The 17,636-nt window shown below is 63.9% G+C and overlaps 1 protein-coding gene across 10 annotated transcripts in view; it reads right to left on the reverse strand.

Annotated features, from left to right (window-relative positions):
• Window positions 1–811: 811 nt before the first annotated feature.
• Window positions 812–17,636, reverse strand: part of KCNH2 (potassium voltage-gated channel subfamily H member 2) — a 34,082-nt gene continuing 17,257 nt past the window's right edge. For 3 of the 10 annotated variants that reach the window (XM_079931218.1, XM_079931221.1, XM_079931220.1), the window contains exons 3-15: window positions 15,910–16,074; window positions 14,114–14,557; window positions 13,309–13,520; window positions 8,531–8,959; window positions 7,631–8,018; window positions 7,103–7,302; window positions 6,362–6,614; window positions 5,174–5,367; window positions 4,829–4,928; window positions 3,918–4,190; window positions 3,655–3,841; window positions 3,143–3,320; window positions 812–1,916 (exon numbers count right to left, since the gene is read on the reverse strand). In XM_079931218.1, coding sequence (XP_079787344.1) covers window positions 1,788–1,916; window positions 3,143–3,320; window positions 3,655–3,841; window positions 3,918–4,190; window positions 4,829–4,928; window positions 5,174–5,367; window positions 6,362–6,614; window positions 7,103–7,302; window positions 7,631–8,018; window positions 8,531–8,959; window positions 13,309–13,520; window positions 14,114–14,557; window positions 15,910–16,074 — 3,152 coding nt within the window. In that variant the 3' untranslated portion in view covers window positions 812–1,787. Of the gene's footprint in view, window positions 1,917–3,142; window positions 3,509–3,654; window positions 3,856–3,917; window positions 4,191–4,828; window positions 4,929–5,173; window positions 5,368–6,361; window positions 6,615–7,102; window positions 7,303–7,630; window positions 8,019–8,530; window positions 8,960–11,465; window positions 11,975–13,308; window positions 13,521–14,113; window positions 14,558–15,909; window positions 16,075–17,636 lie in introns of those variants that run through there. The other 7 variants (XM_079931226.1, XM_079931222.1, XM_079931223.1 and 4 more) reach the window with 7 other exon arrangements.

Here is a 17,636-nt window from a genome sequence, read left to right on the forward strand (position 1 = left end):
CCCACCCCACGCCCACACACATCAATCCACCAGGGAGGCCTGCGTGTGCGCTCCCAAACCATGAAGAGGTGCACGCTCACGTCCACGTGTACACCGCGTACACACGTGCCAGATTCCGTTGCACAGAGCTGCCCTTTCTGCCTGGCCCACCTCTCTGGGTCAGCCCTCCCCACCACCCGGGTCTATTCCCCCACCTCTATTCCCCGTGCCCTGTCCCCCAGGGCACGCTGAACTCACAGGGACCCCTCCCTGGTCCCACCCTCTGGTAGGGGAGCCAAGGCCCTGCTGCAGAACCACCAGGAACTTCTCTCCTACCCGCTCTGGAAACAGAGCACCCTCCAGGTGGCTCAGAGACCAGGGTCTCCCCATCCCGGGCACGGGCAGTAATGGGCTCTGTTCAAAGCAAGGCTAACACACCCACCTCGGAGGGTCAGGGATTACAGGACTAAGCGACCCTGGAGGGCTTGGGCGGCACTGTTGCCCATCGGCCCCTCCTGCTGGCTGGCAGCCGCCCTACCACGGCCACTGCACGGCAGCTCCTCTGAGACGCTGGGTGTTCGCGCAAGACCAGAATGGCACGTGCACACGCGCACACTCACGAGCACATGGACGCACACAGCCACCGCCCTTCACTGGCCCCAGGACATCTGTTCTGACTTGCCCCTCCGATACTGGGAATGAACCGCCTGAAACTTCCACCCTCTTCAGGCAGCTCCGCTGGTCGGGGATCACAGGTGACCAAGTGACGGAGGTGACGGAGGTGAGGCCCGTCTGGAGCCAGACACCAGGGGGCGGGGGCTCTGGTCAGGGTTGAGAAAACCAGCGTGCCCCGAGTTGGTTTGCTGTGGGGGGCCAATTATATAGGATCCGCGTGAGTCTGAGTCAAGGTCAAGAGAAGGCCAAGTTGGGGGCTTGGCCAAATACAGCCCCAGGTTAAAATCAGTACGGGCTGGGCTCACGAGCTGTGTGAGGGAAGAGTACAGCCGCCAGCAGTCAGCCTGGGGCCAGCTCTGGGGGCCAGTGCGCCACCCAGCAAGCCACCGTGACCCCGAGGGGCGGGACCCCAGGCCTGGCATCCCATTAGGACAATCTCTACATGTGAAAGAGTCCAGGTGGCTCTCTGCCATCCTGAATCCAGGACCACATGGAAGCAGGGCGCTCCGGAGGCCAGAGGTCCTGGAGGTGACTTGTGGCAGCCCCGAGGGAGCACCCCGACGGCACAGACTCCACACCCAGACGTCGGAGCTGCCCCTGCAGGCCCTGTGCACACAGACAGATCGGCCTGGATTCCCTCAGAGAGGCCAGTGCACCGGACACTATGAACGTGAACGTGGGGTACAGCGTGCTGATGGCGGCACCCTCCCAGCACCCCTGGAGTCTCCTCAGGATAATGATTTATTATTCATAGTCATCAGCATCTTCATTAATTATTCATATGATCCTTAATTATTATCCTTAACAATAAGAGCAGTAAATAGCAGAAAAGTCCTTGAGGTGCCTGAGGCCCAGGGCCGGGTGCCTCCGGCAGTTAGACCGGCTACTGCCCCCAGGGCAGTGAGGGGACCACAGACCCCCATCCACTGCCCGGCCCTGTCCCTGCCCCTCCCCCCCACAACGGGGCCCAGGGGACCGCAGGAGGAGATGGTCCCAAGGGCTGGAGGAGGAGCTGTGCCTTCCTATTCCTCTCCCGTCAGCGGCCAGGGCCTCCCGGGCAGGGCCTCCACAGGAGGGGCCCAGGCAGCGCACTGAACCCTGGGTGAGCCATGTGTCCACACTGGTCAGCCCCACTAACTTCCCGGGTCTGAGCCGTGTCTGTGCAGGGGCTGGGAGGTGAGGGCCCCCAGCTGGCCCGGCAGGGAGAGGCGTCGAGCAGGGCCGTCTTGGGGTAGCTCCTCGCACGCCATGAACTGGGAAACCTGCAAAGAAACCGGAGTGTGAGAAGCTAGAAGCCAAGGGGCAGGGGAGGGTCAGAGGATAGAGAGGGTCAGGAGACCCTGGCGACAGACAGAAGAGGCCTGGAGGGCACAGGAGAAGGGCCAAGGCAGACAGAGCACGACTCCCACCGGCTCTGGGAGAAACGCGCTCTGGGTGGGCAAGAGCCAGACCGGGCATCTGGGGGCCTCGGGAGCTTCTGCCTGACTCAGGGAGAGCCTGAGGCCACAGCCGCTCCCCTCCCCAGGGAACATGGCTGCTGGATTCAAACCCAATCCAGAATAAGGGGCCCTGAGCTGGCACAGAAGCTGTACAGAGAGAGAGACAGGGTTCTTTCCTCCAATCTAGAACTCAGGGACCTAGAAACAGAGGCAGGCGGGCGGCCAGGCCTCGGAAGGCCAGGCAGAGTACCAGGGCCGGCAGGGGGGGCTTTGTGGGTGCTGACGAGTCTGCTGTGAGATCCCTGCGGAGGAGGCTGTGAAGGGAGACTGGCACATTGGCTGACGTGGGCCCTGGTGTCTGCAAACAGGAGCAGATGCCAGAGGGAGGGGAGAGCAGATGCCAGAGGGAGGGGGGAGCAGATCCCAGGCCACCTCTTGTCGCCAGAGGAGCCCCATTCTTGAGACCCAGACACAGCTGTCCCGTCAGGAGGCCAGGAACACACGTGTCCACTTGGGAGAGGACAAAGGGCAACAGAGGCCCATCTCTGGCAGGAGGGGAGAGATGCGGGCCGGAAGTGCTACCCTGGGGCTTAGCCAGAGCCTTCAGGACAACCCCGCAAAGCACTGAGCATGAGAGTCAACGGTTGGCAGCAGAACCTGACCCAGCGGGTATCAGTCGCAGCAGGGGCTTGGGACCCTATCCCAAGGGCACGCTGGCACCCAGCACCACCACCAGGCCCCTGGCTCAACAGTCCCTCCACCCACAGCCATGACACAAGCACCCTGAGTAGATATGGCCATTCAGGTGACGCTAGGGGAGCGAATGCCACTCGGCCTGCCCAGCTGTCTGGGGGCTTAGTTGGGGGCTCTCCTGCTGTGCTCTGTGCTCGCAGCTCCTAGGGCAGCCCTCCTCCAGGAGTACAGCCTGGGATGAGGGCAGGAACAGGGTGGGAGGCGGCTGGGGCCCAAGGCCAAGCAGAAAGGGCAGCAAAGCCGGTCTGGGGTGGAATCGGTGCAGAAGAGGCAGGGCTGGGGTGCTTGGAACTTACCTGAGAAAGCGAGTCCAGGGCGAGGGTGGGGATGGGGCTGACGGGCAGCAGAGGGGAGGTGGAGGTGGGGCCGGGCCCCGGGGTGGTCACAGCACTGTAGGCAGGCGGGACCAGCGTCACCTGCCTCTGCAGCAGCTGCAGGACAGTGGCCATGTCTGCACTCAGCCGGGTCTCCAGCCTGGGGCGAGAAGGAGGAGGACGCCCTGGGTCTCAGGGAAGTGGAGACACCAGTGACTGCAACTTCAGGACCACCCTCTGGACAGCCAACTGGTCAACCCCAGGTCCACTCTTCATTCTAGGTGTGGCAGCCCCTGGCTCGGCTCTGAACACAAGGAGAGGGTCAAGCTGCTGGACACGTGGACAGGCCTAGACAGAGCAGACACCCACTTCACCCTACGACACTGCCCGAAACCCACAGGCCACACTGCAGTATGCCCATGCCCCACCCCTACTAGCCCGCGTCCCTGGACACACACAGCCGGGCCCAGGCTGATCCCAGGGACCACCCTCACCTGTTGAGCTGCCTCTGGAGGGCATCCAGCCTGCTCTGCACATCGCCCCGGGGCCGGCGGCCAGGGCTGGAAAGAGGGATGTTGAGGAGGCTGGGGGCGGGGGCGGGGCAGCGAGGCAGCTCCTGGTACTGGTGGCCCCGGCTGTCCCCCCAGAAGCTGAAGATGTTGGACACTCCTGAGAAGGCACCTGGAGCCAGAGAGCTGGGTTGAGGCTGGGACAGAGGCCACGCCCCGCCCGCCTGCCCAGGGGGCCCTCGCCCTACCTGACAGTGGGTTACAAGTGTCGCTGCTCTTCTCTCCATCCTCAGTCAGGGGGTCCCCACCCGGCGGCTCTCCGGGGGGCCTGGGGCTGGAGAAGGGCACCAGGCGGAGGGGGCTGGAGCTGCGGCCTGGGCCCTCATCCTCACTGCTCTCAGGGCTGGAGGGGCCGCTGGACAGGCTCTCCCCCCACGGCCCCCCCTGCCGGCCCCGGCCACTCAGCCCTGCCCCCGCCCGGCTCGGCCCCAAGGCCGACACCTCCCCTGGCTGTTCCGGGTCTGTGGGAAACAGAGAAGGGGCCTCAGAGCAGGCAGGAGGCACAGAAGGGAGGGGAAGGGAGGGGAGGGGAGGGGAGTAGAGGGGAGGGGACTGGAGCAGGTCTGGGAGACGACTATGGCTGGACGCCCTGGTTTGTCCCCAGTTGTTTCTTCTGCTCTCTTTCCCCCACTTTCAAGAGGACTGAGAACTCGAGGGCGGGACCAGGTCGTCTGTGACCACTGGCTGCCCAAGCACGGGCAGTGGCACTGCTGGGAGGGGCTCTCTGGGACCCCGGGCCCACAGCCCCCGTGCTGGCCTCCTTGCCCTCCTTTGTCCTGTCTTTCCTCCCCTCATCAGTTCAAAGCAGTGCCCACCAGGACACCAGCCCTGTGAGGACCAAAGAAACTTAGGCACGGCCCTGCCTTGGAGGGTGGAAGAGGGCTTCCTGGAGGAGGCGACATTTCCAGTGGGCCTGAAAGGATGGGGTGATGGGGTGGGGGGCGGGACACTGAAGGTAGGACCGGAAGGTCTGTGTAGCCTGCGGGGAGCAGACCCGCCGGACCCCGCGCTCCGCCCTCAGCCCCGCCTCCTCTAGACCCCGCCCCCACCCGCCTCCCGGCTCACCTGGACCCCGCCCCCTCCCCTCCCCCCGCCTCACCCCTGTCAGTGCGCCTGCGGAAGGACAGCTTGCGTTTGCGTTGCCGGTGGAAGCCGCCCTCCAGCTCCGCGCTGCCGGGAGAGCCGGGGATCATGTTGGTCTGGAACCAAGAACGGTGTCAGGGCCCTTCCGCGCCCACCCAGCCTGCCCGGTCCCGGCCAGACCCCCTGCCGAACAGAGAAGGTGGGGTTGCGGGTGTGAGCTCTGCCCCGGGACCGGGGCTGAGGCTGGGACGTTCACAACCTGGTCTGACCCAGATACCATTCGACAGACAGGGAAACAAGCCCAGAGAGAAGGTCACACGGCAAAGGGGCAGCCACCCAGCATGCAGCGCGGCCCACTCACATCCCGCAGGTTGAAGGTGATCTCCAGGCTGGACCAGAAGTGGTCGGAGAACTCGGGGTACATGTCCAGCACCTCCAGCAGGTCATCCCGGTGGATCTTGTGCAGGTCACAGTAGGTGAGGGCCCGCACGTCCCCGTTGGACTTCCCAGGGCGCGCATACAGGTTCAGAGGCTCTCCGAAGATGTCATTCTTCCCTGGAGGCCACCGAGAGGGGGGCTCAGCCCCTGGGGCTGCAGCAGAGGCAGCGGGCACCTGACTTCCAGGCATTCTCACCCTGGCCGGGCGCCTCCCCTCAGTCTGGTCACCAACTGCCAGGCCCCAGCCCCCAGGGCCAGGGAAGCATCAACCAGCCCATCCTCCCCCAGCTCGCAAAGGCAGGGCGTGCGGGCCAGCCAGCAGCTGCCCGCGGCCCTGGCTTCCTCCTTGGGTTCTAACTCCTCTGGTACCCCCCAAAGCCCGCGTCCCAAACACCCTCCTGGCCAAACACTGCACCCCCATAAACAATGTTCTTCAAACTACAGATCAAACACAGTAGTGAATCAAGACCAGCGTTCTGTTTACTGAAAGAAAACAGGATAGCACAGCTTAGCACAGCATAGAACAGGAAACACCAGGATGTAGTTAAGGCGACCGTTGTTTAGCAAAACTTTGGTTTCAGTTGTGTTTGGGGGTGTTTGTGGCATAAGCACGTATTTATGCCGAACCGAGAAATAAAAAATCTATAAAGACCCCCCCCCCATTGGCACATCTGCCCTGAGGTGTCCAGGGCCAAAGGAAGGACAGGCAGAGGGCAGGGAGTCCCAGTGCCCAGGTACACCTGCCCACGTGCACAGGTAGGGCAGAGAAGAAGGAGCGTGAGGGGAAGAGGGGCAGGACTCCCTTTGCTTTGGAGGCGAAGGCTTGGCTGTACTGCCTGAGGCTGTATAACCTCCCTCCACTGTCTACCCTGGAGCATCTGGATGTGGTCCTGTTTTAAGGAACAAGAGTGTCACTGCCCGTGAGGAGACCCTGAAGGGAAGCAGAATCTGGAAACCCCTAGAGTCCTTTCCACCGACCCCTTGGAAGGCCTGAGCTTGAGTGAGTTAAAGGAGCCCAAGGTCCCTGTGGGTAGTCCCGGGGCCACAGCCCCTAGGGCTGTGTCCTTAACGGGCTGGGTGGGACCCCTCCAGGCCTCGGTCCCTGCCGTACCCAGGATGGCCACGACAATGTCGCCCCGCAGGATCTCGATGGAGCCCCGGGAGATGAAGTAGAGGGCGGTGAGCAGGTCCCCGGCGTGCACCAGCGTGTCCCCTGGCGGCGCGTGCGTCGTCTTGAACTTCATGGCCAGGGCCCGCAGGCAGCCCTTGGTGGCCCCTCGGAAGGGCTTGCAGTGCTGCAGCAGCGAGCGATTCAGGTGCAGGCAGATGTCGGCCTGTAGGCACTCGGGGAAGCCCTTCAGCACCTGCAGGCAGGGGGCAGCTCAGCATGCCCTCTCCCGGGACCCCACTCCCACCCCCACCCGGAGATCCAGCGGGGAGCACCAGGGCGTCCGGTATCAGGAGAAGGACCTGGGTGCCCACTCCAGCTCCACCCCTTCCAGCCGTGCACCCTTGGGGACGACGCCTCACTGCTCTAACCTCCACGTTCTAACGCGTGAGGCTCGGAGATCAGCTCCTGCCTGGGGCTGTCGTAAGGATTAAACACGATCACCCACAGCCTGGTCTAGCACCTGCCCCAAAGCGACCGCTCACCCAGTAAACGAGCTCCATGGGCAAAAGGAGGGTAACGTTCCTCTCAGGGTCCCGCCTGGCGCTAACTGGGACCACCTGAACCACGGGGGAGGGTGACTCTGGCGGTCTGAGACGTGCCCGCTACATCAGGAGGAGTCCCTACCATCACGCGGCTCCCTCCAGCCCACCATCAACCAGAGGCCAAGCCCAGCGGCCTCACCGCATTCATGTCGATGCCATTGGTGTAGGACCAGGCGTGCTGGAAATACTCCTCGAGGCGCTGGCGCAGCGGGTTGGGGATCTGGTGGAAGCGGATGAACTCACGCACCCGGAGCATCTGCGTGTGGTAGCGGGCCGTGCCCGAGTACAGCCGCTGGATGATGGCCGACACGTTGCCGAAGATGCTGGCGTACATGAGGGCTGGGGGCGGGGTGAGTGGGGCCGTCAGCGTGTGAGGGGCCCCGCCCACCCCTGTACCGGGTCAGCAGCACATGCCGTCACGTCTCATTGTAAGCACACACGCGAGATGCACAAACACAAAAGCCCAGGCACACACACCCCTCGGCTCTGCCCTGCGCCTCTGCCCTGGTGTCCCAGCCCCAGACATGCCATGTGGAGGCCCCTGGGGTCTCTAAGGCCCAGGGCCCCGCTCTGGCTCCTCTAACACCCACCCTCTCCTCTGTCTCGGGCCCTTCCCAGACCCCGGGCCCCTGGCTGGCCCCCGCGCCCGCCCCAGGGGTGCACTCACAGCCAATGAGCATGACACAGATGGAGAAGATCTTCTCCGAGTTGGTGTTGGGCGAGACGTTGCCGAAGCCCACGCTGGTGAGGCTGCTGAAGGTGAAGTAGAGGGCGGTGACGTACTTGTCCTTGATCGAGGGCCCGCCCAGGCCGCTGCTGTTGTAGGGCTTGCCGATCTGATCGCCCAGGTTGTGGAGCCAGCCGATGCGGGAGTCCATGTGCGGCTGCTCCATGTTGCCGATGGCGTACCAGATGCAGGCCAGCCAGTGCGCGATGAGCGCAAAGGTGCACATGAGCAGGAAAAGCACGGCCGCCCCGTACTCGGAGTAGCGGTCCAGCTTCCGTGCCACGCGCACCAGCCGCAGCAGCCGTGCCGTCTTCAGCAGCCCGATCAGCTATGGGGGTCGGCGGATATTCAGTGGGGGAGGGGGGCAAACGAGGAGCGGGGGCGCTGCAGTTCTCGCGGGACATCGGAGGCGAGATCCCCGAGGAGCTCTCCCCGGGACCTCCTCAAAATAAAAGCGCCTCCCACTCACTGGGCGCAGCACGGAGCCCATTCACCTTCGTGCCAGCTCTGTGACAAAGGGCTCACGGTTCCCAGGGCCAGAATGAGGAAAGTGGGGCTCGGAAAGGTGCACCCCCCTCAGGTGCCCGGCCAGAGCTCCCACTAGCTTCCAGGGCACTTCCATGTGAAGTAAAAGACAGTGGCCACTTTGGACACAGACACATTAGGAAAAGGTGAGCCCTCTGGACCGCTCCAGCTGGGGAGTGGCTCACATGGGAAGGGGAGCAGGTGCGGGTTAGCTGGGGCTCTGCCGTGCGTCTGCCACCCTCCCTCTGTCCCCACCCACCCCTTCACCCCACCCCCCGCTGCCCTCCCCTGGCCCCTGCCTCCTTGCCAACCCACCTCTTCAGAGCCAGAGCCGAAGATAAGCAAGTCAAAGGGGATGGCGGCCACCATGTCGATGAGGAACCAGCCCTTGAAGTAGTGCACGGCGATGCGGCCGGGGTGGCTGACCACCTCCTCGTTGGCGTTGACGTAGGTGGTGCGGAAGTTGATGAGGATGTCCACGATGAACATGATGTCCACGATGAGGTCCACCACAGCCAGCGGCTGGCAGGCATAGCCGCAGTCGGGGGCCGGGGGACCCTCTTCCGTCTCCTTCAGCAGGAAGGCGGCCGAGTAGGGCGTGAAGACCGCCGTGTAGATGACCAGCAGCAGGATGAGCCAGTCCCACACGGCCTTGAAGGGGCTGTAGTGCAGGATGGTCCAGCGGTGGATGCGCGGCGCCTGCAGCTTGTACTCCGGCAGCACGTCGGCCCCCAGCGACAGGACCTGAGCCGGCGGGGAAGGTGCAGGTGAGGGCATGATGTCCAGCCGGGGTCTGGGCAGGGAGGACGGACCGTGGGGCCCTCCAGGGCAGGAGCAGCTAGCATCTCTGCTGGGCCCTCCAGAGCAGAGGCCACGCAGAGTAGGCGGGGAAGCCCACCTCAGACAAGCGGACACGGCCACTCACCAGAGTTCCTTCCCCACGTGGCACGGGACCTCCTGGCTGGCTGAGTCCAGGGCACCGAGCAGTAACACCCACAAGTACTGCTCCCCACCAGCAGTACAGACCGATAGCTATGGATATAACTCCCACCGTGAGATCTTACCCACCCCCCCAAACACCACACACACACACACACGTCCCACATAACTACAGTCTCTGTCCAGATAATGCTCTAAGGACTACAGCTTCCGGCCTGGGCGATGTAAATGGTGGTGGTCACTGCAGCTCCTTACAAGTCCCATTGCTGGTGGCCCAGGCACTGAGGGCCTAAATGTCCCTTCATGCCTCTGGCCCAAGGATACCAGCCACCCAGCCTCAGGCCCTTTGGCATCCCGGAAAGAGAGACCATGACACTCACTCCGCCTCCCTACTCACCCTGGCCCAGGGCAGCCATTCAGAAGTGACCACCCAGCCCCGCACCGGCTCACCTCCTGTCCTGCCCCTTCATCACCCAGGCAGAGGCAGGCTCGCCATCCAGACCAGGTGGCAGCAAGTCACACCCCTCTTTCCCCCCAAGCCAAACTAGGAGAGCCGAGACCAGCTTTCTCGCGCTGTCCCAGGAGCCTCTGTCTGTCCCCCTGCGGCCTCCTCCTGCCCCTCAGAATCCCCAAACTCTCCCAGCCTGGCCCTGCCATCCCTGGGCAGCCAAACCCAAGGCCTCACCCGCCCCCTTGAGAGCCAAGGTTGCCGGCCCTGCGGGAGCAGCGCTAAGCGCCAGGGCCCCGCATCCTCAGGCCTCTGTGCTGGGAAGGGCCATGGTGGGTGGAGCCGCAGACTCCCATTCATATTCAAGCTGGGGACCCCCTGGAACCACCCTCACCAGATGGACTGTGTGGAGACCCTCATTAGTGGAAGTAACCGGAAGTTAAGATGGACCATAGTTAGGGGTTTGGCCACAGGGGCTCCAGAGGCACAGGATGGGTGGGGTGGGCAGCTGGCGCCTGGGGCAGGAGAAGGGGCACGTGGCTTCTAGGCCCCCGCTTCTGCCCTGCCTTCAGCCCGAGCCCCTTGCTCCTTAAGGCAGAAAACATGGGCGGTGAACTTTCAGGGGTCAAGTGGGGACTGCAAAGGGCCCTCAGAGACAAGGAGGCAGGAGAAGGTTCCCGGATGGGGCTCCTCACCACACCTGAGAGGCCAGGCCCCCGGAGGCGGTGCTGAACCACACCTGACAAATGGGATCCTGCCCCCTACCTGAGTCCGCCCACAGCAGGACCAGCACCGCCCAGGACACAAGCACACATGCCGGGGGCAAGGCCAGGGCACGAGGCCCGGCCCCGCAGCCCTCCTCTTGTGGGGGCCGGCCGGGCTGCTCAGCTCTGCAACCACCAGCTCGCCACACGGCCTTGCCGGTATCTAACCTCCCCTGTTACATAACCTGTTGTCACACAGAATACTGAAGCTCATTTAAGCCAAACCCCGGGCCTCACCTGTGGCTGCGAAGAATCCCCTCCCACACCTGTCCCCCAGCTGGGAGGGTCACAGGAGCCACGGCAGAGAGTTTAGGTGCTGGTGGTGGCGACAGGGGTGGGATTCTCAGACCCACCCGTGAGCCGCTTCCAACTCCCCGGGCCATCCTCCCTGAGCTGGCTTCTGGCTCTCTGCCAGAAGCCCCCCAGGGGCTGGAGACGTGGCTCCCAGGAGGTGCCCATAGAGTCGGCAGCCTGGGGGACCACAGCGTAGCCACCAGCACCTCAGGCTGCCCCAGAAGAGGTGGACCCGGTGCCCGGCTCAGCCTGCCCTCACCACTCAACCAGTGGCCTCTGACCCCAGCCTCCTCGGGTCCCAGCCCCCCAACCTAGACCCCCGAAGCAGCCCACGCCTCCCTCGCCCGCCGCAGGGTCCGCTCACGACACACAGAGCGCTGGAGGGGTGGAGCCCCTGCGCCTCTGTGCCAGGCCAGGCTGCTGCCCGCTGGCTGGGGGAGGTGGGGTGGGGGTGGAAGCCATCCTCTCCTCCCCCGTCTCCCCGCCATCCCCTCCGTGCACCCACTTCGCTCCTGTTCTCCCCTCTCCTCCTTGTGCATTTCGAGCTAGAAGGCTGGGCCACGGAAGCCCAAGGAGAAGGGAAGCGCTGGCAAGAAAAACACTGTCCACCTAGGCCCAGCGGGTCTGGAGCAGAGCAAGCAAGCCGGAGCCAGGAGTGGGACGAGCGGGGCCACAGATCCCAGGGCTCCCAAACCATCCTGCATCTCAGAAGCCCTCTCCCGGCCTGGAGCCAGAGCCCTCCGGGCCGCATCCAACTCGGTGCCCCCGCCCCGGAGGGAGGGGAGGGGCTGGGGCGGTCACCTACCTCCTGGGCCACCAGGCTGGAGATGCGCACGGCCCGCCTCACCCGGCCTTTCTGGGCCCTGGGCTGCAGAGCCCCTGTCCTGCTCGCCTTCCCCGCTGGGGCCGCCATGGAGGACTTGGCTCCCCCCAGCTTGCCTGCCCGGGGCCCAAGGGCCCAGCCAGCGCCTCACCTGCACCTCAACAGCAGCCTCGGCCCAGGCTGCGCCCCAGCCGCTGGCGGCCTGGCTCCCAGGGCAGCCTCTGGCACGAAGCCAGGGTCACTGGGGCTGGGCCTCGGGGCTGGGGTCACCCTGGCAGTGAGCGCGGACAGCAGCCCGCCTGGCTCAGGCCGCCCATGGCCCCCTGGTGCCGGCCGCGCTGCCAGGGTGCTGCGCTCTGCCCGCTGCCAGCCCAGCAGCGGCAGGGCACCGCGGTAGGAACCTCGGCTCCTCCAGCCGGCCCCTCCTCCTCCCAGGTCCCCACCCCCGCCCCGCCGGCACCGGGCTCCCGCGCCCCGCCCGCCGGCCAGAGGCCCCCTCCCCCGCGGCCCGCTGCTCCGGGCTCCCGCTGCAGCCACTCCCGCGGCCCGTGCCCCTCCCCCTCCCCCCGGCAGCCCGGCCTGTCACCGCAGATTAATGGTCTCCCCGACACCCCCGCCCCGCCGGTCCAGTGCCCAGCCAGCCAGAGTCAGACAGACACCCAGAGATGGAGCGACCGGCCGGCCACCAAAGAGCCAGGAGCACAGGCTCACGCTGTCGCGCACAGACCACAACACGACAGCACACGCTGTGGGCACAGGGGCAGGGCAGCCGGCAGGGCTCCAGGTGAGGACGAGAGAGGCAGAGGTGGGAGGGGGTGAGGCCGAGGCAGCCAGATATGGGGCCTAGGGTGGGGGGGAACGTTCTGGAGTCAAGGCCAAGGGGCCGGAGACCTGGCAGGGACCCAGAGAGCCAAGGCGGCAGCGGAGCGGGGCCAGGAGGAGGGCTGAGGAGGCCCACGGCAGCGCGCGGACAGCTCCCTCACTCGGGCGGCTCAGGGAGCCCCAAGGAGCTGGAGGGGGCGGTGGGACTGAGGCGAGCCAGGCGTGGCCCGGGAGCCCCCTCCGTCCCCGGCTTCTCAGTCCTGACCTTCCCCCACCCCACCCCCAGGCCAGGACGGGAAGGAGCTGGGATGGACTGGGCAGTGGGGCTGGCTTGCTGCCAAGAGGGGGCAGGAGACCAGGCTGGCCCTGCCACTGGGCAGTGTTGGGCAGTGCCCCCCCCCGGGCTGGCAATCTTCTCTGGTCTGGAATTCGGGGACTCGACCCCTCTTGTATCTGTGCGCCCAACTCCATACCCTCCCCTCCCGACTTGGGAAGGAAAACTCTCCTCTCCCATGGTCTGGAGACAGGGGTGGGCACCTCTAGGCCACCCTGGTCCTAGCACCGGGTTCCCACCCTCTGCCTGGCTCATCACACTGGCCTAGAAGAATCAGGACCCCCAACCTTGACCTCTGTGGCCCCTTCTAACGGGAAACCTCCCGTTGGTTTGCGCCCAGGACTCTGTTGTGCCCCGTGGCCACCTTCTCCCACCCACCCTCACCCTGCCAGGTGCCCGGCCTCAACTGCCCTGTCCTCCCTGAGCCCCATCCACCTGTCCTCTGTATCTGCCCCTCCCGTGGGCGCCCCCTCCAGTCTCCCTTGCTCCAGGATCTCTCTCGTCCCAGCTCTGAAACGCCACCCTCACCCCCAGCCGGCACGTCCGCCACCTTCAGGAGGCCCTCACTGACTGCATCCCTCCACCCCCCTTTTGACCACAGTCCACTCCCACTCCACTCCCTCCAAGCTCCTCCCACGTGAGCAGAGAGCCAGCGAGCTGGACACCTACCTGGGTGACCTTCTCAGTGACATTATGGGTCCGCTCCTTTATCTTGGGGGCTATGATCTCCCGGTCGCTGGTGGGCGAAGCCAGGAAGGGGTCGCCCTTGAGGTCCACAAAGTTGAGGGTGATTTGGGGAATCTTGCTAATGGTGCGGTAGCGCACGAGGTCCGAATCTGATGTGGAGTTAAGCAGGCCGCTGCGCAGGGGGTGCATGGCCCCTGGGGTGGAGGGGAAAGGGGGTCAGGGTGGCAGGCAGGCAGGGGCAAAGGCCGTCAGGTCGACGACACAGAGCTGAGGTGGAGACGGGCCCTGCAGGAGCCAGGCCGTGGGGTTCACTGAGGGCAGCTCAGGAAACAGGAGTGGAGTCCCTGAGAAACAAGTGAGGGCAGGCCCCTCCCCACCGTAAGGAAGCGCGCCTGACGCAGCTATGAGATGACGAAGGGGAAAGAGCCTCTATACGGGTCTGTTCAGCAGGCACTGGGAGCCTGCCAGAGGCCCAGGTGGTGGCAGGGACCCAGATGCCTCTCCCGCCTTCCCGACTCCCGTGGGCATCCCCGCTCCAGGCCAGCCTGGGAGAGCCAGCTCCTCGGGGCCAGCACCTGCTCTGAGAGTGGAAGAATGCAACGGGATGAATGCACGTTTAATGGAATAAAAGGCTACTTAATGGGATTAAGTAAGCGCTTAATAGGATTTCCATCTCCCAGGCACACAGGACAGGGCGGAGAGGGAGGAAGCTGAGGGCCTGGAATGGACAGGCCCGCGGCTGAGGACGCAGCCGGGCAGTTCCTGCAGGGGTGGGGCCGACCCTCACCGGTGCTGGCGTGGCGCGGCGGCGGGGGCAGTGCCCCAGCGCGCATGGCCTCGATGTCGTCGGCCGAGGAGGCGCGGCGCACGCTGGCGCAGCTCTCTCGGGAGCGCGTCCGGGCCAGGCTGCAGCTGGAGCCCGAGGCGTCAGGGTTGAGGCTGTGCGCCCGGGGCGACGGGTGCGGGCCGGGCGCGCAGGCGGGCGGCGAGCCCGGGCCCACCAGAGCGCGCCGCTCCTCCACCGGCCCGAGCCCCGCCACGTGGTTGTCCATGGCCGTCACCTCGTCCAGGGCCAGCGACTCGCTGCTGGGCGCCGCGGGCGTCAGGTCCATGTCCACCACCACGGCCCCCGGGGCACCGGCGCCGCCTGCGCTACCCGGCCGCACCGACGAATCCCGGGCGGTCAAGGCCAGCAGCGCGGGCAGCTTCAAGCGGAAGGTCTTGGCGCGGCCTGCGGGGAGAGGGGAGGTGCATGGCGTCAGCAGCCCGGGAGAGGGCCAGGCCTAGCAGCTGCAGCCCAGTCACCAAGGGGAGGGAGGAGGGAAAGTGGGAGCCCCGAGAGCCGCCGGCACCCCTCCACCCCCACTCCTACTGCACAGAACTCAAGTCTCCAGAAAAAGTCTAGAGTGCCGTCGTATCTAAGACTCCGCCAATAATAAACCACCATTTCTTGAGCCTCACATCACCGGCAGTCTCTGCATAAACCACCTGTGGCTCTCACCACTGCACCCATCGGGTATCATTACCTCCATTTTAGACTTGAGGAAAGTTAGGCGTCAGTGAGTTATGTGATTTGCTGGAGGTCACACAGTAAATGGCAGGGCCTGCATCCACATGGAGGAGTGATGCCACGGGTTCCCGCCGTACCCTGCCACCTTGGAGGTGGTACCCATGGAACAGGTGGGGCCAGTGTCACTAATGCTGCCCCTTTAGAGCTTGAGAAACCAAGAGGTGGTTTCTTTTGCCATGACTCTGAGGGAACATTTAAAATTAAACCCAAGTGGGGCTTCCCTGGTGGCGCAGTGGTTGAGAGTCCGCCTGCCGACGCAGGGGACACGGGTTCGTGCCCCGGTCCGGGAGGATCCCACGTGCCGCGGAGCGCCTGGGCCCGTGAGCCATGGACGCTGAGCCTGCGCGTCCGGAGCCTGTGCTCCGCAACAGGAAAGGCCACAACAGTGAGAGGCCCGCATACCGCAAAAAAAAAAAAAAAAAAAAAAAAAAATTAAACCCAAAAAGGCCACGCAGGGGGAGGAGGAGGTGTCTGAGCCTTTGAGTCATGGGGGGATGAGGCGAGGCCTCCACGCCTCCAGCCACAGGGAGGAGTCCCCTCACATCCTCTTCTCAAGTAGCCAAGGCCACGGCAGGGAGCTGACCCGTCCGGGAACAAGGACCAGAGAGAGAAACTTCACAGAGTTGAGTCCATGAGAGACGGGGCCTTCCCATGAGCAGAGGGGGCTGCCCCGCAGTGGCCAGGGCCATCTGGGAAGGGTGAATCCCCCATCCCTGGGGCTGGAGAGAGGATCACTCCCAGGGGATGCTGTGGTGGGACCCCAAGCGGGTAAGGCTATGAAACCAGCCATGCTCCTGCCCCAGGGACCGGTGAATCTGGGCTCAGTCACTCCACCGCACCTGTCCATGCTGAGCTGGAGGGGACCGGCCGTGTCCCCCATGTTCTCTCCCCCATCCCTGAAGGGATCCCCTCCGCATCCCCTCCTACAGAGCATTGCCTTTGGGCAGCCTCACGGCCCCAGGGAGGGGAAACCGTGTATTCCTGCGCCAGCCCAAGAACACAGCTGCACTTACCGGGGGCCAGCCAGCTAGTGGGAGGGGCACGGTGATTGGTGTCACGGTCTGGGGACCCCACCATGTCCTTCTCCATCACCACCTCAAAGTTAAGGATGAACATGATGACAGCCCCATCTTCGTTCTTCACGGGCACCACATCGACCAGGCACAGGAAGCAGCTCCCTGCAAAGCGGAGACACGGCCACTGTGCTACCAGGCGGAATGGGCCCCCAAAACCTGAAGGGGCCTGTCCACTTCTGCCTCCCCCACGGCTCCCACACACAGTCCTGCCCCTTCTCACCATTGCCTCCTGCCCCACCCCCTCCTCCTGCCACCTGCCGGCCAGAGCTGCTTCCCTAATCTGGCTGCTCCAGCTTTCCGCTTTCAAAGCTCTCCCTTTCCCTCTCTGCTTGCCTTGGTTCTCCAGCCCTCTCTCCCGATGTGCATTCTCCTCACACTGCCTTCTGCTCCTTTCTTCCTGGGTTGTCTCACTTTTTCCCTATCCTCTCGCACTCTATCTTTGCTTTTCCTCATGCAAGGCAGTGCAGCCTGGAGGTTAAGCCCACAGACTTTAAGCCCAGGATCTCAGGGTTCAGATCCCAGCTCTGCTGCCTTGTCATTGATGCATTTTTCTTACGTTTTTAACCTCCCTGTGCTTCATTTTCCTCATCTATAAAATGGGAACGATGATAATTCGTTCCTCATGAGTTGTAAAGATTAAATAAGTCAACACGTGCCAGCTACCTAGGGCAGTGCCTGGCGTGCGCCGAACACTAGAGACAGGTTAGCCATCACCCTCTGTCTCTCTGTCTTTGCTCCTCTTCGTTCGTACCCAACTGTTGTGTCATCCACAAGAAGATAAGTTCAGAACTTGAGAGCAAGAGCTTCAAAACCTTTACAGCAACTGGGCATTGCCGCAAGACCCAAGCATGTGAGTTTTGTACTTCACACAAGTATTGGTCTGTGACACGTTAGAAACAAAACTGATCCTTTACCAGAGTTGAGAGGCACTGCTTCTAGATCTTTCATCTGTCTCTCGTCTTTTTCTCTGTTTCTGATTTTTTTTTCCCTCCCAATGTCTCTCTCTGGCCACCAGGCCCCCATTCCAGCTGCTGTCAGTTCACCAGGCCAATGTACCTGTTCCACCTCTGCCTTTGACCAGCGCACGGCCCCCACACCCTCCTCTCTGCTGATTTCTGAAAGAGACCCTGGTGCGCTCTCAGGCTCTGCCTAAGGCCCAGCTCAGAACCCCCGCCTCCAGGAAGCCCTCCTTGATGCAACAAGAAGGCGCATTAACATTCTGTTCCTCCATGGACCTGATGGGGACCAAGCATGTTCCTCATCTTCTCTTCCCAGGGCAGAGACTTCTTTCCTGGTGCTCATCTGTCTTCTCTGAACTGCCGGGTCCTAACTCACCAGCGTCTGTGTCCCCTCTGAAGGGCCTAGCACCCAGAACAACGCACCAGGGAGCAGGCGCTGGCCAGTGGTGTTGGTGATGGGGTGGGGCTAACGGCGGGGGAGGAGTCAAGGACCAGGGCTGATGGAGAGGACATGGCTGGGGTGAACTGAGTCAAGGCCAACCAGCTGGAGGGGCCGACGGCCAATGAGCCCTGTGGGCCAGCCCTGGGAAGTGCAGCCGCAGGTCCTCCACAGACCTGAGAAGGCCAGGCGTAAAGGGCCTGATTCCTAGGAGATGCTGGCCGGGCTCCGTGGCGATTGCTATAGGGACAGGGCCGAGAGGGAGC

The sequence above is a fragment of the Stenella coeruleoalba genome (assembly GCF_951394435.1).
Source record: "Stenella coeruleoalba genome assembly, chromosome: 9".
Lineage (NCBI taxonomy): Eukaryota > Metazoa > Chordata > Mammalia > Artiodactyla > Delphinidae > Stenella > Stenella coeruleoalba.